Source organism: Rutidosis leptorrhynchoides, chromosome 1, assembly GCF_046630445.1.
Source record: "Rutidosis leptorrhynchoides isolate AG116_Rl617_1_P2 chromosome 1, CSIRO_AGI_Rlap_v1, whole genome shotgun sequence".
Lineage (NCBI taxonomy): Eukaryota > Viridiplantae > Streptophyta > Magnoliopsida > Asterales > Asteraceae > Rutidosis > Rutidosis leptorrhynchoides.
The window spans coordinates 32,439,977-32,463,990 of record NC_092333.1 but is presented as its reverse complement, the minus strand read 5'-3'; the positions used below and the strand labels follow the sequence as shown (position 1 = coordinate 32,463,990).

Sequence of the window (24,014 nt, the reverse complement as noted above, 5' to 3'; positions counted from 1 at the left end):
GTGCTACATAGGTATTTCTTATTTCCGGTTATCATTGACTGATAATCATATCCATTATGATATATTTCAGAGAAACTTAACAAATTTATTTTTGATTTGAGAGAAAACAAGACTTTATTTATCAGAAAATTCGTACCATTTGGTAATATGAATTTTACCTTTCTCGTTCATTTTATCAAGTTTGCAATACCTGATATAGTATTTATAATTCCTTCAGTTGATTTCAAATTAATGAAATATTTCTTAGATTTGATCATAGTATGTATGTTACCACTATCTGCAATACATAGGTTTTTACCATTTAATTAATGTTGTATTCCAGCAGGATTTATACTAAAACTTCAAATAAGATAAGCAAATAATGAGTTATATTTCAGCAAGATAATCAAATTATATTACCTGCAAACAAGTTACAATCTGAAGATAACACTTAATAAACATATATGTGTTATGTTCTAAAATTATTTATTTAGGAGTGACATATAACAGGCTAGGCATCTTAGAAAAATCAGATTATTTAAGTTTTAATTTAGCCCAGTGTCTATTTAATCAAGGTTATTCACAAGATTCATCATTCATCACATCATTAGTAGAGCTCTATCTTCATTAATCTCCTTATTTCTACACTTATCATGTATCATACACTTTTAACATTGTGACCATCATCACAAAGCACATTCATACAACAAGATAATAATTATCATCTATATATATATATGAGTCGTTAGATTGAAAACTTTGATTGAAACGAAAGATAAAGAATTACACCTATTTAAAATTTTATATTGTTAATCAAAATTTAAATTTAAATTAAATAATATTATAGGCGAGATTTCCGCAAAGAAACAAGGATGATTGTTTAGTGACCCCAGCTTTCCTTTTTGACAAATTCATTAACTTTACAAATATTCTCAACTTGTCAATTAATTTTTCCTAATCATAGTTACTACTGTACTAGTTATTAAATTAATAATCCAACTTAAATTATAAGTAAGATGAATTATGTAAAACTAATAATATGGATTTAATGGTTATAATAAACAAATTAATCAAATTTTAGGATAAGCCTAAATGAGTGTGCATGTTGGCATATTTGAAAAAGTCAAAAGCTCGTTTTAATAAAGTGATCCTCTAGTACCGTAATTTATGTAATTAAATGCATATGTAGTTTTGAATTATTGCAAATTATTCTGTTACCAATATTAACATTATTCAAATTATATCTTTTTTTTAAAAAAATACGTAATCTACCTATAATAATCTATAATACTCAAGGTTAGTACGTATTATTTTATTTTTGATAACAAAGGCGTTTATCAATTTAAAACAAATCATATGGAGTATTAAAATTTTTCATATTCATATTTTTTTTTTCTTGACAATGCTTCTGCATATTAAAGTATGATGTAAAGATAGTGCGGTTTGAAAATTGGTACATGTATGGCCCACGATCACCGAATTGTAAATAAAATAAGTCTTTTTCATATACATGCGTTGAATTTTGCCCGTTTAAGGAAATATTTTACTAAAAAAAAATTTGCTTCACAAAGGAAGTCTCGAATTCTGCTTCTTTGTTAATTGAAGCCCAAATATGTTGGTCTTTGTTCTCTTACTTCCATTCATTACCAAAACTGCTTAAATTCAAAATGAGTAACAACTTTTCTTTTTGATCTATCTATTTTAAGGACACTAATTTAAAGGTGGTAAATTTGGCACATTCGTCACTATTGTAATAGTCCCAAATAATCCTTTTTAGGAGGCCAATTAAATTTTCCAAAATCCGTTTTGTCCATCAGTCAATGTGGATCAAAAAAGGGATTTAGCTCGTAAAAGTCGGATTTAGTCAGTCAAATTGGTTAAAGTCAAAGTTGGTCAATATTTTTCATAAGGAATTGGTATATTGTAATTACAGAAATATAATTCAGGCGGTATAACCGACCATATATATAACTTAAATAACATAAATATAAATGTTAGTGAAGTTAATAAAAGTTAGATTACATAAATATAATTCAGGCGGTATAACCGACCATATATAACTTAAATAACATAAAAATAAATGTTAGTGAAGTTAATAAAAGTTAGTAAACATAAATGATAGTTAGGCGACAGTGTCGACCATATATAATTTAGGTGGCAGAGCCAACCATATAATAAGAACAATACAAATGCACTAAGAACTTAATAAAATTAGTAGTTCAAAATGTTAGTAGTCCAAAATTTGATATATTCGAGTCTGAAAATTATTAATAATTTCATACCTTGATTAGTGACTCGTGATCGTTTGAGATATCATTTGATTACACTAAGCTCATCGTGCTGATAACGTGTTGTAATTTAGTAGTTTATAACTACCTTTGGCTTATTTACTAATTAGAGACTTATACATGTAAGTAAGAAAAGAGAGAGTTTATAGATATGAAATATATATCAAAGTGTGTATATTGAAGGCTAACATAGAGGCCTTATTTATAGTGTAAAATATTACTATGCAAGCTATACAAAGTTGACTAAAATTTATCATCCATATGACTTTTTGTACTCATATTATAACAATTACATTAATTTTAAAAAGATTATCCATTTTGTTGAATTTTCTTGAAAATAATTTGAGTGGAAAGTGTATTGATTGTGTGGAAAGTGAATTTATTGCGTGGATTGTGTGATAAAAATAAATAAGATGTGTATGTATAGTGGTAATAGAAGTTTATTTTAAAAAAATAAAAATAAATAAATATAGCCGTTTTAACATGCAACGGTCACCAAATTCAATTCACAACATTTTTTTTTTATTAATACCAACGGTTGGAGAATAAAATAAAAGTGAAGCGGATCTCACATATCACTCGGCATCTTCCGTTGCAGGTTTCACTGAAGTGTAAGATAGCTAAATGCTACTTTTCTTGACCATCTCTTAGCCATCCAAAAAACTTCTCACTAACAAGAGATAGGCACTATTATCCGAGGTTCAAACCACTTCGTTCAGATGGATCTCGAAGCGAAACAAAAAGCTTTTCGTTGGTTTGACATCAATGGATACTCAACCCAGGATTTTATGTTGCTAGCTTAAATATTAGAAAAGGAATAGGCTAAGTGTCGCTGTCAGGTCGAGGCACTCTACGTGTATAGTCTCGGTTTTGGTCTCTTGTATATAGCTTTTTATTTCGATCATGGTCTGTAAATTGTAATTGTACACTCGGGTTTTTATAATATATATTTTTGCCTTACTTTTCAAAAAAAAAAAAAAAAAAAAAAAAGGCAATGGGCTAATATGGAGTAGTTAAAATTCTGTGAAATTTCCATTTCCATTTTCATTCCCAAAAATAAAATAAAAGGATTACACTATCTAATGACCGGTCAAAGAACCTCAACCTCAAGATACCTTCTTTTTCATTCAATTCAAAGCATAAAACCATAACAACCCTTCCATCACAATTTTCTGTCCCCCAATTTTAATTTTAGTTTCTTTCATTTACAAATCCTCAAGAAACATCCACCCACAAATTTCTCCTTTTCTTCATCGCTTCATATCCTCAGTAATTACTTTTGTTTCACAAACAATCATGGAAACCCTAATTTCTTCTGCAACAACCATGTATTCAACTCCTACATCCATTACCAATTTTCCTCCAAGATCCAAACACCCTTCTGGAAAAAGACTAACCAGATTCCCAGTTTCTTCCAAAAGTAAGAAAGCTTGCTATACTTTTTTGTTAGAAAAAAAAATATCGTTTTTTTTTTTTTTTTTAAAATAAGAAATAATAAAATAATATTTGTTCTTGTATGTGGTTTCAGGTAATGGTAACGAATCTGATAGGAGATCAGAGTCTAATGATATGAGTATTGTACCGATTTCAACCAATAGAACCTTCTCTAAGGTAAATCATCAATCATCTTACTTGCGAATTTACTTTTTTTTTTTTTTTTTTTTTTTTTTTTTTTTTTAAAGAGTCTTATTCGAATCATCATCAGGTATTTTAAAAAAATCTGAGTGGATTAATATTCTATTTACATGTATAAGTATGCTATTGTATTTTTAAAGAAATTGTTTATTCGAATCATCATTAGGTATTTTTAAAGTTTGAGTGGATTAATACTCTATTTACACATCTAAGTATGTTATTGTATTTAGCTTGTGTAATCTGTAAGCTTTCTGTGTTGTTTGGGTGGTTAGTTCATGGATTTTGTGAGTTTAGTTCTGTTTTATGAGTGTGTTTGGTTTATATTATTAGCAATGCTTGATTTACATTTTTATGCAAAACTGGATACGGTTTTGATATATTTAGGCAATATAATCATATCAAAGGAGAGTAAGGATATGGTTTAAGCATGCTAATAATTGAATTAAAATGTATAATTATGCTCCCAACCCTAACTTTTTGTACACGATTTTATGATTAACCAGTTCAGTTTCTCTGATTTGCAATAAAACACTTTAAAACGTACATCCAAATACCCTAAATCGACAAAAAAAAGAAAAGGGTGGAAGATGAGTGGTGTTGCACAGAAGCTAATTTGATTCGTATGTGGACTGTGATGTTTTTTCGGGGGTTAAAATATGCAGGATGATGCAATGGGACTAGTTTTGAGTGCTGCAAATGTTAGGGGTTGGACTACAGGGTCAGGTATGGAAGGGCCTTCGGTGCCTGCAGGTGGTAGTGAGGAGAAGATTTCAACGTTTCCGTGGTCTCTCTTCACCAAGTCTCCAAGGCGTCGTATGCGTGTTGCCTTCACTTGTAATGTGTGTGGTCAAAGGACAACTCGGGCTATTAATCCTCATGCTTATACTGATGGCACCGTCTTTGTTCAGGTACTCATACTTCTTTACCATTTTTTTCGGTTGAAGTGTTTGAATGCATTTAGATGTTACTAAAGGCTAGTTGTATGCAATTACCTGATTTGTATGTTTTTTTTTTTTCCAGTTGTTTAGAAGTATTATTTATATCCATGAAATCTGTAATCGTTAAAGTCACTAGTGGACTTTCATCTGTGTGTGAATGCTGTAAACGCCTAATTCTTTCATTTGGCTAAAATCATGTGTTGGCTTTTGGCCACTACATAACACTCTTTCCTAGTTTTGATGCTTGCGTCTTGTGCATAATCTTGGTGTTATTTATGGCTGCTTTTCATTTTGAATGCAGTGTTGTGGGTGCAATGTTTTTCACAAACTTGTCGACAATTTGAATCTATTTCACGAGATGAAGTGCTATGTGAATCCATCATTCAAATATCAGGATCCTAATGGGAATCTGGGCAGCCTTGGATTCAAATATCTAGACATGAATGAAGATGATGATAATGACAATATTTTCCCGCTCATATGAGTCAATCACAGTTATCTGCAGAAGGCGTTTGATGTTTCTGATCAGGAGAGCATGCTGCTGTTATTGCTGATGTAAATAGTTTTGGAACTTTTAAAGTACAATTAATAAAGTAGAATGTTATTCTGGTGATGGATTGTGTTGTGAGTTTAGGTAGGAACCAAATGTGATTATATCTAATACCAATATGTTATTATTAATAAAAAAATAATACAACAACAACGATACCCAATCTCGCGCTCGCTAGGTATGGGATGTGAGATCTAGACAACCATTGGTTGCACATGAATGCAGAAGTCATATATAGAGTATATGGTACATACTTCAATCAGTAATTAGATTTTAGCTCACAAATACATCAAATAATAGTATTTATGTTAAACAACTAGGCATAAATTCACGTAAAACTAATGTCAGTTAAAACACTATATAAATGCATAGTTAACGACACACAATATATTGTTTTATTCATTGCTCGAACAATCATAGGAAATTAACAGAAAGTTGCATATCACATAGATGAGTACAGAATATAAAAAAACAGTGATATACCATCAAATGGGTACGGAATCAACAAACAACATTTTGATATACTCTTTAGTGGTCGTACCAGAAAATGTGAGTCCGTCGTTATACCTATATCATTCGACACTTCTTTTGTCATGAGACATCCCTCATTTATATCTTTCCATGAATCCTCAACTATTTTATTGAGCTCGTTAATGGCTTCATTTTCCGGCACGCCATAAGTCTTCATATATGCATCAACACCAGTGGCAGTATGTCCTCTTTTACGCTCAAACTTTATAATAAACAAAATAATTTGATGTTAGAATATACATAATGTTTATGTTGTGGTACTAACAATAATCATGATATATGCTTATGCATCTCAATAAAATACCATTATACAGTTCTTATTTGTAAAGTGGGAACTTTACCTTGTAACTCATGATATCGTCTTGAAGTCTTCCAATCAACTCCGAAGCTTGCAAAATCTTTGGATGACTTTTATGCCAAGACAAAACGTTTTCGCTAACTATCTCACCCATACCAATTAAAGCGGATTTCGAAATAGCACTGTGACAAGATGTGATCAATCCGTTCTTCATATATTCCGAATATGATGGTACGTGTGCGCTGTTTACCCACACAGCCTCTTTGAGGTAACCTCTTGCATTGTTCTGAAACTATACTCCATTGCAGGAAAAACAAAATAAATTAATCGCACAAATTAAGATAATGATTTTCTAGAACAGAATGTATATATAGTACCGCTTCTTTTGAAGTGATAACCGCATTTGCTCGCCCTTCTTTAGCCATTTGTTCTTCAAGTTCAGCATACTCATCTAGTAGAATTTTGTAGAATGGCCTAATGTACTCTGGAATTTGCTTCATAGCAGAAATTTCCCATCTTAAAGTACATAGTAATAAAATATCACTAATTTGTTTGTTTTAACATATAGTAGGTTCCATTTTTCATTGAGTTTTTGTATATATGTCTTGATCATGATTCTTTTGAACGAAGTTATATTGTGAAAATCGACAAAGAAAAAAACTCATGATACAAATAGTAGCTCTGGTACCTATATAATGCATATGTAAAAAGACGATTCTCTTCAATAGTAGCATAAGAGTCATATGTGTCGTCTAAGATGACGAGAAACAATGTAATTTTAGTGGCGATGATTCATGCCAAAGAGTAACGAGGCTCAAAGTATAATCCTAAAATCTGAAAGGACCCGTCCTAATCCATCCGGACGAAGCCTTCAACAACTGATATCATCACGATGAACTGACGTCTAAATGCCATGAACGACTCCATGTAATATCTTTAAAATGAGCAAATGCACAGCGGAAGATTTCTTTCACACCTGAGAATAAACATGCTTTAAAGTGTCAACCAAAAGGTTGGTGAGTTCATAAGTTTATCATAAAACAATAAAATTCATCATTTTGATAGACCACAAGATTTAAATCCTGCATGGTACAAATGAGCCCGAACCCTATACCCACCTGTAATGTACATGCGATATCTTTTAAATACAGTACACTTTTCTCGTGTACGAAATCATCTTTTATATATCTTAGTAACCGTACACATATCTCGTGCACAAAAATAACATACACACAACCTGTGTATAAAATCATTCTCTCGATACATAACATTCATATCAATTGGTGGCAATTATCATGTCCACATAATTCGATGGTGGCAATTATCATGTCCACATAATTCAATAATAATTCGCAGAGCTTCTGTCTGCATAATAATTCATTCGAGGAATGTTTTGCTTGTGTCTATCTCGTCAAACATTTATAAAAGCATTTCATGTATTCGCAGTTCAAACTATCTTTCAAAAACATTTAAATAAGGCAGTTATAAAAACAGCGCATGTATTCTCAGTCCCAAAAATGTAAAGAGTAAAAGGGAGCAAATGAACTCACCTATTGTATTTTGTAGTAAAAGTACATATGGCGACATTAAACAAGTGTAGGGTTGGCCTCGGAATCACGAACCTATATCATTTATGTATATATTAACATACATTTCAATTAATCAACTGATTTTATTTATATTATATTCTGTATTAGGATAAATATGTTTTTATATAACTAATACTTTGGTTGGTAAAATAATATTGATAATAGAAGGTTGTAATATTTTTATAATAATAATAATAATACTAATAATAATAGAAAAAATATATAATAGTATTGATTGTAAAAATAATGATAATAATATATAAAAATCTTGATAAGGATAATATGAATAATAATAATAAGTTATTTTATTTGTATAATAAAAACAATAATATTGATAGTAATACCTAATACTACTAATGATTAATAATAATAATACTAATTATGGTGATAATAATAATAATGATAATAATCCTAATACTCATTTTAATGAATATGATAATAATAATAAGTATAATATTTATATTAATATAATAATAATAATGATAGTAATAATAATAATAATAATAATAATAATAATAATAATAATAATAATAATGAAAATGATAAATAAACTACCTTAAAAGCTTTCCCTAAAAAAAAAATGCTTCAGACAGGGTTTGAACCCGAGACCTCTCGCTTAAAGACCCACACGCTCAACCCTTGCTCTGTCCCAATTTTTCTGATTTATTATGCAACTTAAATCTATTTAAACCGAACCATCGACCCAACATTACATTCGGCCCAACTGCACAATTTATATTCGGCCCAACAGAAGATTAATTGAATCTCGGCCCAACTCATCAAATCCCACTTACTAATTTCGAAAATAGCCCAACATAAATATTAATGATCCACGGCCCAATAAAAAAACAGTCCAACATGCGAAATTCATGGACTATGGTTAGCTGGTATCCTGAATCGCAAATGGCATCAATTATAAGGAGAAAAAAAAAAAATAAACGCATGCCTTAATCATCTTTACCTCATCATCCACTATCATAAATCAACATTATCACCAATATTCTATTCCCTTCCCCAACAATCACAGTCCTTGTTATCTTAATATCACCATCACCTAGGATCTTCAAATTTAACAAAATAATAATCATCTCATGCATGTCGGTCATAAAGGAACGCGAAAGTAACAACAACTTAATTTGATTTAAGTTTATTTAAATACCACGAGAATTTGGAAAAAATTGGGCTATTGTCGAATAAAAAAAAATAGAACAAAAGGTATGCTGGGGACTTCTTCGAATATTAGAAAATTTGGAATTCATAGTGGAGACCAAAATTAGTTGATATCATTACAGCTCACCCATATCCCTTTATCACTTATTTAACTCAACACTATCATTATCCATATATTAACATCATACCTTACCTCATCTCCATCCTGCTTCGTAAAAAAAATATATAAACATACAGCGGTTTAAACAGAAATGGATATGCGAAGTTGCAGCAGTCTGTTTAGGTTTTTTATGGCAGCGTAACAGTAGATTGTTTGTTTTGTTTTTAAGAGAGATATGGAAAAAGATGAGAGAGGGAGAGAGAAAATATTCCAGGTGATAGAAGGAGTTGGCGGTTCCATGGTAGTCGAGTGGTGGTTCGGTGTAACACTCGAACAAGATCATTAGTTCGAATGGGTATTGGCTTGGTTGATAATCGAACAGGAACTGAAACAATCTTTAAAAGGGTTGTCGATCGCAAGGTATAATATGCAACCGTAGTTTCAACTATATCTCAAAGGAAAAATGAAATAGAAGACAGTTTTTAAATAGCAGCAGTTACCTTGATTAATTAACAACATGTTTTGTTGATGGTGGCCGAAGGTTGTAGCATAATCGTGTAATGGTGGGTTGATGATGGTAAGGTGGTGTCATGTTGGTGATTGAAGAAACCAAAGTGAAACATAAGGTGGTGGCGATCGTTGATCAAATAAGTTTGAGGGAGGTTTTGTTTTATCTCCCTTTTTCTTTGTACACTCAATAGAATTAGTGATGTTATAGCTAAGTGGTTGATTATACATTGTCAGAATTTGTCCTCGATTGCTTTGTAGTGAAGAAAATTGTCGACAGGGAATCTCGAGCAGAAGAAGAGTTCAAGAGGAAGAAATAGATGAAAAGACAATGTTGAAGTCGATTGGCAACTGATTTTGTTTGTATTGATAATTTGATATCAACGTATAACAAACTGGAGACATGAAATTTTCATTTGATAAAGAAGTGTAACGGATTCGTACGATTGATATATAAAATGTAAGTAATGGGTTAGTACTGTACTCAGATTCGATTTATAAGGTTTTGTAGTAAAGCTTTGCCGACACCAGATATTCGATTGGTACAAAGAAATAAATAAAAAAAATTAAAAGATGATTATGACTCAACAGAATTGTTTGTGTATGGAATCGTTCAATCAATCCAGCAGGCAAGATACAAAATTAACTACAGCATGAAAGCTATATGCAACAGATTTAGATTCCAGTTCGTACTCCTATAATTTTATATATATAAATAACATTGATATTTATTAATTATAATTATATTTATGATAATTAAACTACTAATATTAATAATAATAATAATAATAATAATATAATAACTATAATTAAACTTGTAATTTATTAATATTACAATTTATTAATTATGTAATATTATCTTATATAATTACATTTATTTAATATTTATATATATATATATTTTTTTTATATTACAAATAATTATAAATCATATATATATATTTATTTTAATGGTATCTTAACTATTTTATTTATTATTTTACCTTTTTAATTCCAATTGATTAATGTGTATTTTATTAATATATCTTTACATATTTATTTACACACAATCGTTCGTGAATCATCAGGCATAGTCAAAGGGTAATTGATTACATGAATATAGATTTCAAAATTTTTAAGACTCGACATTACAGATTTTGCTTATCGTTTTGGAATCATATAAAGATTAAAGTTTAAATTTGATCTGAAATTTCCGGGTCATCACAGTACCTACCCGTTAAAGAAATTTCGTCCCGAAATTTGAGTGAGGTGGTCATGTCTAACAATAAAAATGTTTTCATGACGAATATGAGTTAAATAATAGAATTTTATCATTGCTAAGTATTTGAATAGAATAATTAAATTACTCGGAGCGTATGAGAGAAGCTATCGCAATAGATTTGAATAGAGATTCGTCTTAGCTTTTGACGTAGTCAGGGTTGAATTTAGAAATTCAAGAGATTTAACGATAATCTTTGAAATATATAAGATCTGATTCTTCGGAATTTAAGGAAATTAAGATCTCTTTTATTAATGTGATGATCTGTTCTGATTACTACGTCTGATATTTCCATTATAAATTTACCTCTTCCGTTCCATTAGTTTTCACCACTTCTATACTTAATTCCCAAATTCAAAAGATTGTGAAAATGCTTAATCCAGTTTTAATCCTTGTCCTTATCCTTACTATCACAACAATCATTCTCCTTTTCCAACTCTCACCAGAGGAATCTGCTTTCTTCTACTTCGCCCTTGGGGTTATAGTGTTTTTAATTCTTTCGTGTTTTTATGTTGCGATAAACATTGATATACACGGTTTGTAATTTTTGTGTTGTTATCGGGCTTTATATTCTCCCTTATATTTCGAAGCTCTATGCTTTTGTTTTCTCTTCTCGACTTCAAGTCAAGCGAATAATGTCCCAGAATTTATAAATATAGAGTTTCGAATGATTATAATGTTCTAAGCAGGAAGGAACGTGATAGAACGATTTGATTTTCAAATTTATCAAAATTACAGAAGATAGAACTATCAAGAATACATTTTCTTGATATGTTCAGAAGTTAAGTAGAATGAAAGAGTTATGTAACATGGCACATGATGACGTTATGATCTGTAAATCATCATGTTCCAATAGAACTTCCAGCATGACTTACTGTAATATAATCATGTTGGCCAAGCGCCATTATATTATACTAACTCATGCTTTAATTCCCAACACTTCTCCACAATTCATTCATAATTTATACTTAGATTTTACATAAGTTTCCAACATAATGAAATACAGAAAACACGAAGAGGTAGATAATTTTGGGCAGGAATATTTATGAAAATATCCTCAGAAATATCAAAGATATTTATGATGATATTTTGGAATTGCAAAGTTCGAAAGTTGATGAAGAAAATTTTTTCGCAAGATTTTAATATGACTTCGGAGCAAGATATTCTCTAAAGATTTCATCAGATCCAGAATTACCTGAATTCTTTGAATATAGGGTTTGGTCCTTGTATTTGTCCTTGGTCTCCTTCGTGGTTAGCTCAATCTGTTTTCCAGTTCCAACTTTTCTGAGCTTTTCCAACATAATATTCTTTATCATCAAACTTCCGATGATTAAGGTCGTTTACGGTCGTCTATGGTTTCTGCTGCTTCATTCAGCTTTTTCAACATTTAGAGTATTGATTTGTAGACTGAGTGCTTTTCAAAATTTCATAATGAAGGATCATAATTCTAAGAGATAAATGTTATACATATAACTGTTGATGTAGATATGCTGTGAGTTTCTAAAGTACTGATTGCTGATTACCGGTAATTGGTATGGAAGTTCTCGTTACAAGATGCGGATGAGTATATGATAGGGTTTCAACGAATAAATATAATGATTTATCAGAGAGATTTAAGCCAAGAAGCAACGAGGTTGCTGGTATGTCTACTGGTAACACGAACCGAATCAACTGAAAGGAGAGGAGCGATAGCAACTCACCAGAAAGCAACTAGCTGTCGCCCTGCTTCCCTCTTCCCACTCGATAGAGGGCTAAATCACCTACTTAACACTAACCCAATAGAACCAGGAAAGCATAACACCTTTCGCAGTTCCCCTCGCATGGTGGAATATAAAAGGTTCCCTGGTAACAATAAAAGAGCACGCATATATATCAAGGTTATAATAAGGTTGTTTCGAACGAAAAGTCGATGTTGACTTGTTGGAGCTGTGACAAAATTTGCTACTTTGAAATGGATTTCCAAATTATTTTGGGTAATAATAACACTAAGGAATTAGCATAGCTACGTTTTAAACGTTTACTCAATTGCCAAGAGTTTCTCAGGTGCATAACTATATGCATCAATCTTTTCTTCCGTAGGTAAAGTGCGGTCGGTTTATCATTTCGGTTGAGGTGTTTTCAAGAATCATGAAAGGTTTGAACGTAGATTGTAATCGTCAAGATACAAATGAGGTTTAAGATGAAATCAAATGGCGAACTTGAGGAAATATTTAACTGTAGTAGATGTAATTTATTTACAATCTTTTAAGTCGAAATGTGTTATATTTAATATTTCTTACTCTTTTAATACTTTTTAATTGTCCATAACAGTAGTCCAATAGTTCAATAGTTCAATAGTTCCTACAAAACTAGTATATTTTAAGGAGATAGTCATATAAGAACAGTTAGCTAGGAACAGTTAGCTAGGATTTGGTTGATATAGTTTTAAATTTTTACGTAGTTAATTAATTGGTTACTAATCAATTTTATTTTGTTCATTGTTTTCTTCATTATGCCACTTGTCGAATCTTGACTTGGATTCTGATCGGTCAAAATCCGAATATAAAATTGAATTGGAATGAAAATGGTTATTCGTGAATGAACGAATACGTATATGTGTGGATTTGAGCAGTATTGTTAATGACTGCTGAATCTAAATTGAAGAATGTACAGTGTAACTCATTAATGTGAAATTTAAATATTCCTCGGGTATTACCTACCCGTTAAAATATTTTCATCATTAACAGTTTGTACAAATGAACTTTTAATTACAGTCTTTATGAAAATATATATACATATATATTTTCTTCAGATTTAATCGTGGATTAAATGAGTTAATATAATATTAATCTCATTTGATTTACCGTTAGAATAAGAATATATAATCTCTAAAATATTAGAGATTACAAAATCGCCATGTCGAACGAAGATAAAAATAGCTAGAACGATACGTAGTACGATGATTATATTCGAGGTATAGGATGTGATATTGAGGCATGGATTGTTGATGGTACTGGTGCTATTACTGATGGTACTGTTGGTGCTGATGATATTGCTGAAGCGGGTAAATTTTACACCATATTCTCCTAATTGATTACTCGAGTGCGAAGTTCGTTGACTTCTTGTATTACTCCGAGATGATTGTCGATCGGAACAAGCGGATGAATAAGGTTTATAATTGTAGATAGAATGTAATCGTGTCGAGCTATTCTGGAAATGAGGCTGAAAATGGTGTTTCGGATAGGTTCGCCGGTAAGTGCTTCAGATCCTTCGCCAAGAGGTGAATTTGGTTGGTGGAAAGGGTCGCCTTCTTCCCGTCTCCATTGATTAGGTCGACTACGAACCCATCAGATGAATTGGGGATGGATGATTGGTTGATTCATTCTGGTGACGCTGCTTCCGGAGCTTAGGTGAAACACTATGTCGAAATAGATGTCGGAATAACTATCGGAATAGCTATCGGAATCTAAAGGACTCGAACTGGTTGAGGAATTCATCTCGTACGATCAGTTGAAGGATTTTCGATAAGAAATAGAATAGGATGTAGATTAGTACACTGCAATACATAATTTACATATGCATATGTAATACTAAAATCCCATAAATTACGGAGGAATCTACGGAAGCTGTCAAGCAAAGTCTACAGTAACAGCTACGCTAAGATGTGAATTAGCAGATATGCTAAGATATGAATCTTGTCTTACACTAAACATGCAATCAGTGCAATAAGATGTGTCTAGACTAAGGATGATAAGCAAGTGATTCCCTAAGAATGATAAGCAGGTAATTTTTGACACGAAATGATAAGCAAAACTTTTGACATGTAGACACGGTCGAAGTCCAGACTTACTAATGCATCCTAACGACTATCAGTTAGACACACTAATGCAAGACCTGGTTCACTAAGACCATCGCTCTGATACCAACTGAAAGGACCCGTCCTAATCCATCCGGACGAAGCCTTCAACAACTGATATCATTACGATGAACTGACGTCTAAATGCCATGAACGACTCCATGTAATATCTTTAAAATGAGCAAATACACAGCGGAAGATTTCTTTCACACCTGAGAATAAACATGCTTTAAAGTGTCAACCAAAAGGTTGGTGAGTTCATAAGTTTATCATAAAACAATAAAATTCATCATTTTGATAGACCACAAGATTTAAATCCTGCATGGTACAAATGGGCCCGAACCCTATACCCACCTGTAATGTACGTGCGATATCTTTTAAATACAGTAAACTTTTCTCGTGTACGAAATTATCTTTTATAAATCTTAGTAACCGTACACATATCTCGTGCACAAAAATAACATACACACAACCTGTGTATAAAATCATTCTCTCGATACATAACATTCATATCAATTGGTGGCAATTATCATGTCCACATAATTCGATGGTGGCAATTATCATGTCCACATAATTCAATAATAATTCGCAGAGCTTCTGTCTGCATAATAATTCATTCGAGGAATGTTTTGCTTGTGTCTATCTCGTCAAACATTTATAAAAGCATTTCATGTATTCGAAGTTCAAACTATCTTTCAAAAACATTTAAATAAGGCAGTTATAAAAACAGCGCATGTATTCTCAGTCCCAAAAATGTAAAGAGTAAAAGGGAGCAAATGAACTCACCTATTGTATTTTGTAGTAAAAATACATATGGCGACATTAAACAAGTGTAGGGTTGGCCTCGGAATCACGAACCTATATCATTTATTTATATATTAACATACATTTCAATTAATCAACTGATTTTATTTATATTATATTCTGTATTAGGATAAATATGTTTTTATATAACTAATACTTTGGTTGGTAAAATAATATTGATAATAGAAGGTTGTAATATTTTTATAATAATAATAATAATACTAATAATAATAGAAAAAATATATAATAGTATTGATTGTAAAAATAATGATAATAATATATAAAAATCTTGATAAGGATAATATGAATAATAATAATAAGTTATTTTATTTGTATAATAAAAACAATAATATTGATAGTAATACCTAATACTACTAATGATTAATAATAATACTAATTATGGTGATAATAATAATAATTATAATAATCCTAATACTCATTTTAATGAATATGATAATAATAATAAGTATAATATTTATATTAATATAATAATAATAATGATAGTAATAATAATAATAATAATAATAATAATAATAATAATAATAATAATAATAATAATAATAATAATAATAATAATGAAAATGATAAATAAACTACCTTAAAAGCTTTCCCTAAAAAAAATGCTTCAGACAGGGTTTGAACCCGAGACCTCTCGCTTAAAGACCCACACGCTCAACCCTTGCTCTGTCCTAATTTTTCTGATTTATTATGCAACTTAAATCTATTTAAACCGAACCATCGACCCAACATTACATTCGGCCCAACTGCACAATTTATATTCGGCCCAACAGAAGATTAATTGAATCTCGGCCCAACTCATCAAATCCCACTTACTAATTTCGAAAATAGCCCAACATAAATATTAATGATCCACGGCCCAATAAAAAAAACAGTCCAACATGCGAAATTCATGGACTATGGTTAGCTGGTATCCTGAATCGCAAATGGCATCAATTATAAGGAGAAAAAAAATAAAAATAAACGCATGCCTTAATCATCTTTACCTCATCATCCACTATCATAAATCAACATTATCACCAATATTCTATTCCCTTCCCCAACAATCGTCCTTGTTATCTTAATATCACCATCACCTAGGATCTTCAAATTTAACAAAATAATAATCATCTCATGCATGTCGGCCATAAAGGAACGCGAAAGTAACAGCAACTTAATTTGATTTAAGTTTATTTAAATACCACGAGAATTTGGAAGAAATTGGGCTATAAAAAAATAGAACAAAAGGTATGCTGGGGCCTTCTTCGAATATTAGAAAATTTGGAATTCATAGTGGAGACCAAAATTAGTTGATATCATTACAGCTCACCCATATCCCTTTATCACTTATTTAACTCAACACTATCATTATCCATATATTAACATCATACCTTACCTCATCTCCATCCTGCTTCGTAAAAAAAAAAAATATAAACATACAGCGGTTTAAACAGAAATGGATATGCGAAGTTGCAGCAGTCTGTTTAGGTTTTTTTATGGCAGCGTAACAGTAGATTGTTTGTTTTGTTTTTAAGAGAGAGATGGAAAAAGATGAGAGAGGGAGAGAGAAAATATTCCAGGTGATAGAAGGAGTTGGCGGTTCCATGGTAGTCGAGTGGTGGTTCGATGTAACACTCGAACAAGATCATTAGTTCGAATGGGTATTGGCTTGGTTGATAATCGAACAGGAACTGAAACAATCTTTAAAAGGGTTGTCGATCGCAAGGTATAATATGCAACCGTAGTTTCAACTATATCTCAAAGGAAAAATGAAATAGAAGACAGTTTTTAAATAGCAGCAGTTACCTTGATTAATTAACAACAGGTTTTGTTGATGGTGGCCGAAGGTTGTAGCATAATCGTGTAATGGTGGGTTGATGATGGTAAGGTGGTGTCATGTTGGTGATTGAAGAAACCGAAGTGAAACACAAGGTGGTGGTGATGGTTGATCAAATAAGTTTGAGGGAGGTTTTGTTTTATCTCCCTTTTTCTTTGTACACTCAATAGAATTAGTGATGTTATAGCTAAGTGGTTGATTATACATTGTCAGAATTTGTCCTCGATTGTTTTGTAGTGAAGAAAATTGTCGACAGGGAATCTCGAGCAGAAGAAGAGTTCAAGAGGAAGAAATAGATGAAAAGACAATGTTGAAGTCGATTGGCAACTAATTTTGTTTGTATTGATAATTTGATATCAACGTATAACAAACTGGAGACATGAAATTTTCATTTGATAAAGAAGTGTAACGGATTCGTACGATTGATATATAAAATGTAAGTAATGGGTTAGTACTGTACTCAGATTCGATATATAAGGTTTTGTAGTAAAGCTTTGCCGACACCAGATATTCGATTAGTACAAAGAAATAAATAAAAAAAATTAAAAGATGATTATGACTCAACAGAATTGTTTGTGTATGGAATCGTTCAATCAATCCAGCAGGCAAGATACAAAATTAACTACAGCATGAAAGCTATATGCAACAGATTTAGATTCCAGTTCGTACTCCTATAATTTTATATATATAAATAACATTGATATTTATTAATTATAATTATATTTATGATAATTAAACTACTAATAATAATAATAATAATAATAATAATAATAATAATAATAATATAATAACTATAATTAAACTTGTAATTTATTAATATTACAATTTATTAATTATGTAATATTATCTTATATAATTACATTTATTTAATATTTATATATAAATATTTTTTTTATATTACAAATAATTATAAATCATATATATATATATATATTTATTTTAATGGTATCTTAACTATTTTATTTATTATTTTACCTTTTTAATTCCAATTGATTAATGTGTATTTTATTAATATATCTTTACATATTTATTTACACACAATCGTTCGTGAATCATCAGGCATAGTCAAAGGGTAATTGATTACATGAATATAGATTTCAAAATTTTTAAGACTCGACATTACAGATTTTGCTTATCGTTTTGGAATCATATAAAGATTAAAGTTTAAATTTGATCTGAAATTTCCGGGTCATCACAAAATCCATAAGTAAATTTCTGGCACCCTGTTCCTTGAATAAGGATTAGTATCTTGAAACCTCATATCCTTCCACCACCTGAAAGTAAACTATACAAAGTTAATGTCATAAGTTAAAGACAAAATTTCATTCCTCGTCCCTGAACTTTACATCGATTTTGACTCCTTGTCCTTTTTCTTTTTTTTGTGCACTCCTCGTCCCTAAACTATTAAAAGGGTACATCCCTCGTCCCTCCGTCTAATTTCTGTCAAAACCTGCCGTTACCCCTATCACGTGCAGAGCATGTGGGGGTAAAAAGGTCATTAAACTACAAGGACGAGGAGCGTAATTATGTCTTCTTCTTCAATATTCAAATTAATCCCGAAATCATAAACCCTAAGAATCTTTGTTACCAAATCTTTATCCAGATACAAATATCTGCACAACCTTCAGCATTTATCACACATTCATTGAAACAATCACTTCAATAGATTCAGAAAGTTAACAATTTGAAATGTCCCGTTCTTATTGATTAAAAACGTTCCATATTAATTGATTTCGTTGCGAGGTTTTGACCTCTATATTGTAGTGACCCGAACTTTTCCATGTTTATATATATTAATTGAGATTGATATTTACATGATTAAATATTTCCAACATGTTAAGCAATCAAACTTGTTAAGACTTGATTAATTGAAATATGTTTCATATAGACAATTGACCACCCAAGTTGATCGGTGATTCACGAACGTTAAAACTTGTAAAATCTATACGATGACATATATATGGTTATATATATAGTTAACATGTTTTTATTATAAGTATGTATCTCATTAGGTATTTTAACAATGAGTTATATACATAAAAATGAGACTATTAATTTAAAAAACTCGAAAACGATATATATAACGATTATCGTTATAACAACGTCTTACTAGGTACATATGAATCATATTAAGATATTGATATACTTGGTTAATTATGTTAAATGATAAGTAAATATATTATTAAGTGTATTAACAATGAAATACATATGTAAAAATAAGACTACTAACTTAATGATTTCGAAACGAGACATATATGTAACGATTATCGTTGTAACGACATTTAACTGTATATACATCATACTGAGATATATTATATATCATAATATCATGATAATATAACAATTTAATATCTCATTTGTTATAATAAACAATGGGTTAACAACATTCAAAAAGATCGTTAGCCTAAAGGTTTCAAAACAACATTTACATGTAACGACTAACGATGACTTAACGACTCAGTTAAAATGTATATACATGTAGTGTTTTAATATGTATTCATACACTTTTGAAAGACTTCAAGACACTTATCAAAATACTTCTACTTAACAAAAATGCTTACAATTACATCCTCGTTCAGTTTCATCAACAATTCTACTCGTATGCATCCGTATTCGTACTCGTACAATACACAGCTTTTAGATGTATGTACTATTGGTATATACACTCCAATGATCAGCTCTTAGCAGCCCATGTGAGTCACCTAACATATGTGGGAACCATCATTTGGCAACTAGCATGAAATATCTCATAAAATTACAAAAATATGAGTAATCATTCATGACTTATTTACATGAAAACAAAATTACATATCCTTTATATCTAATCCATACACCAACGACCAAAAACACCTACAAACACTTTCATTCTTCAATTTTCTTCATCTAATTGATCTCTCTCAAGTTCTATCTTCAAGTTCTAAGTGTTCTTCATATATTTTACAAGTTCTAGTTACATAAAATCAAGAATACTTTCAAGTTTGCTAGCTCACTTCCAATCTTGTAAGGTGATCATCCAACCTCAAGAAATCTTTGTTTCTTACAGTAGGTTATCATTCTAATACAAGGTAATAATCATATTCAAACTTTGGTTCAATTTCTATAACTATAACAATCTTATTTCAAGTGATGATCTTACTTGAACTTGTTTTCGTGTCATGATTCTGCTTCAAGAACTTCGAGCCATCCAAGGATCCGTTGAAGCTAGATCCATTTTTCTCTTTTCCAGTAGGTTTATCCAAGGAACTTAAGGTAGTAATGATGTTCATAACATCATTCGATTCATACATATAAAGCTATCTTATTCGAAGGTTTAAACTTGTAATCACTAGAACATAGTTTAGTTAATTCTAAACTTGTTCGCAAACAAAAGTTAATCCTTCTAACTTGAATTTTAAAATCAACTAAACACATGTTCTATATCTATATGATATTCTAACTTAATGATTTAAAACCTGGAAACACGAAAAACACCGTAAAACCGGATTTACGCCGTCGTAGTAACACCGCGGGCTGTTTTGGGTTAGTTAATTAAAAACTATGATAAACTTTGATTTAAAAGTTGTTATTCCGAGAAAATGATTTTTATTATGAACATGAAACTATATCCAAAAATTATGGTTAAACTCAAAGTGGAAGTATGTTTTCTAAAATGGTCATCTAGACGTCGTTCTTTCGACTGAAATGACTACCTTTACAAAAACGACTTGTAACTTATTTTTCCAACTATAAACCTATAATTTTCTGTTTAGATTCATAAAATAGAGTTCAATATGAAACCATAGCAATTTGATTCACTCAAAACGGATTTAAAATGAAGAAGTTATGGGTAAAACAAGATTGGATAATTTTTCTCATTTTAGCTACGTGAAAATTGGTAACAAATCTATTCCAACCATAACTTAATCAACTTGTATTGTATATTATGTAATCTTGAGATACCATAGACACGTATACAATGTTTAGACCTATCATGTCGACACATCTATATATATTTCGGAACAACCATAGACACTCTATATGTGAATGTTGGAGTTAGCTATACAGGGTTGAGGTTGATTCCAAAATATATATAGTTTGAGTTGTGATCAATACTGAGATACGTATACACTGGGTCGTGGATTGATTCAAGATAATATTTATCGATTTATTTCTGTACATCTAACTGTGGACAACTAGTTGTAAGTTACTAACGAGGACAGCTGACTTAATAAACTTAAAACATCAAAATATATTAAAAGTGTTGTAAATATATTTTGAACATACTTTGATATATATGTATATATTGTTATAGGTTCGTGAATCAACCAGTGGCCAAGTCTTACTTCCCGACGAAGTAAAAAATCTGTGAAAGTGAGTTATAGTCCCATTTTTAAAATCTAATATTTTTGGGATGAGAATACATGCAGGTTTTATAAATAATTTACAAAATAGACACAAGTACGTGAAACTACATTCTATGGTTGAATTATCAAAATCGAATATGCCCCTTTTTATTAAGTCTGATAATCTAAGAATTAGGGAACAGACACCCTAACTGACGCGAATCCTAAAGATAGATCTATTGGGCTTAACAAACCCCATCCAAAGTACCGGATGCTTTAGTACTTCGAAATTTATATCATATCCGAAGGGTGTCCCGGAATGATGGGGATATTCTTATATATATGCATCTTGTTAATGTCGGTTACCAGGTGTTCACCATATGAATGATTTTTATCTCTATGTATGGGATGTGTATTGAAATATGAAATCTTGTGGTCTATTGTTACGATTTGATATATATAGGTTAAACCTATAACTTACCAACATTTTTGTTGACGTTTAAAGCATGTTTATTCTCAGGTGAATACTAAGAGCTTCCGCTGTTGCATACTAAAATAAGGACAAGATTTGGAGTCCATGTTTGTATGATATTGTGTAAAAACTGCATTCCAGAAACTGATTTCGATGTAACATATTTGTATTGTAAACCATTATGTAATGGTCGTGTGTAAACAGGATATTTTAGATTATCATTATTTGATAATCTACGTAAAGCTTTTTAAACCTTTATTTATGAAATAAAGGTTATGGTTTGTTTTAAAAATGAATGCAGTCTTTGAAAAACGTCTCATATAGAGGTCAAAACCTCGCAACGAAATCAATTAATATGGAACGTTTTTAATCAATAAGAACGGGACATTTCAGTTGGTATCCGAGCGTTGGTCTTAGAGAACCAGAATTTTGCATTAGTGTGTCTTATCGAGTTTGTTAGGATGCATTAGTGAGTTTGGACTTCGACCGTGTTTACTTGAAAAATGATTGCTTAACAAATTTTGTTGGAAACTATATATTTTTAACATGTGAATATTATGTGATATATTAATCTCTTAACGTGTTTGATATTATGTGATAGATGTCTACCTCTAGAACAAGTCCCATTGACTCACTTAATAATAATGAAGAGTCAAATGTAAATTGGAATGATTCGTGGACTGATTCACAAGTTCCCGAAGAGGAACCGGAAGAAGAGTCGGAACCGGAAGAAGAATCAGAACCGGAAGAAGAATCGGAACCGGATGAAGAAGTAGAACCGGTGGGGGAAATAATAAAACGGTTAAGTAAAAGAAAATCCTCAACCAACCGACCAAGGTTAATTATGGTCAATGGTGTTTCCGCCAAGGAAGCAAAATATTGGGAGGATTACCAATTCTCCGATGAATCGGATTCCGACGAGAATTCCGATGATGTTATAGAAATTACCCCAACTGAATTTAAAAAGGCAAAAGAAAATAATAAGGGAAAGGGCATAAAAATAGAGAAATCTAATTCCAACCCCGATGAACTTTATATGTATCGTCAACCCCCGAAGTCCTTAAGTTGTAACAATGACCCGGGAACCTCTAAACCACCAGGTTTTTCTAAACCGTTGTGGAAAACGACAGTTAGTATTAGGGGAACATCATATATCCCTAGAAACTTGGTAAAACGAACCAAAACCGAAGAAGAAGAAACGAGCGAGTCGGAATAAGATAGTTGTATTCGTGTGGTGTAATATATGTAATATAGTGTTCTTATGCTTTATGATATATGTAAAAATTGCTTGTATTAATAAGTATTTTTTTATGAATCTAACTCTTGTCTATTTTACAGTTTAAAAACACAAAATGGATAGACAACCTAATATTTTAAGAGACCTACCCGGAGACATGATTGATGAAATCTTGTCTAGAGTCGGCCAGAATTCCTCGGCATAACTATTTAAGGCGAGATCAGTTTGTAAGACATTCGAAGAACGTTCTAAGAATGTCTTGGTTTATAAGAGACTTTTGTTTGAAAGATGGGGGATATCACATTGGGAAACCCATAAGTTACGATGTGTTTACTTTGACGCATATATTGCGGGGAACCCAAATGCTATTTTACGCAACGGGTTAAGAAATTATTTTGACTCAATATATCCGAATATTGGACTTCGTGATTTAGAAAAAGCGGCTAACATGCAACATAAAGAAGCATGTTATGCTTACGGATTAGTAATGTTCGCTTCTCACCAAAGTGAGAACAAGAACATCGGGCTACAACTATTAAACAAAACGTTTCCACAAGTGACGGAGTCGGTAATTGGGGTAAGAAATGAGGTTTTTAGATTATTACGGGACTGTTGGACATTACGTAACCCTCGTCCCTTTGACGACGTTACAACACGCTGTCTTATC

General features: G+C 31.1%; 1 protein-coding gene and 1 pseudogene across 1 annotated transcript; one reads left to right on the top strand and one right to left on the bottom strand.

Annotated features, from left to right (window-relative positions):
- The first annotated feature begins 3,343 nt into the window (after window positions 1–3,343).
- LOC139858592 (uncharacterized) lies at window positions 3,344–5,451 on the top strand. The gene is made up of 4 exons (XM_071847427.1): window positions 3,344–3,687; window positions 3,796–3,878; window positions 4,565–4,810; window positions 5,142–5,451. The coding sequence occupies exons 1-4, from the start codon at window positions 3,564–3,566 to the stop codon at window positions 5,322–5,324; spliced, it is 636 nt and encodes a 211-aa protein (XP_071703528.1). The 5' UTR covers window positions 3,344–3,563; the 3' UTR covers window positions 5,325–5,451.
- Window positions 5,452–5,875: 424 nt separating this feature from the next.
- LOC139858581 (germacrene A synthase short form-like) overlaps window positions 5,876–24,014 on the bottom strand; it is a 49,348-nt pseudogene continuing 31,209 nt past the window's right edge.

What these genes read in the sequence shown, in the direction of transcription:
- LOC139858592 (XM_071847427.1), top strand. Translation starts at nt 3,564, where the DNA reads ATGGAAACCCTAATTTCTTCTGCAACAACCATGTATTCAACTCCTACA. An exon ending in CCAATAGAACCTTCTCTAAG is followed by an intron (nt 3,879 to 4,564) that starts GTAAATCATCAA and finishes TAAAATATGCAG; the next exon opens with GATGATGCAATGGGACTAGT. An exon ending in ATGGCACCGTCTTTGTTCAG is followed by an intron (nt 4,811 to 5,141) that starts GTACTCATACTT and finishes TTTTGAATGCAG; the next exon opens with TGTTGTGGGTGCAATGTTTT.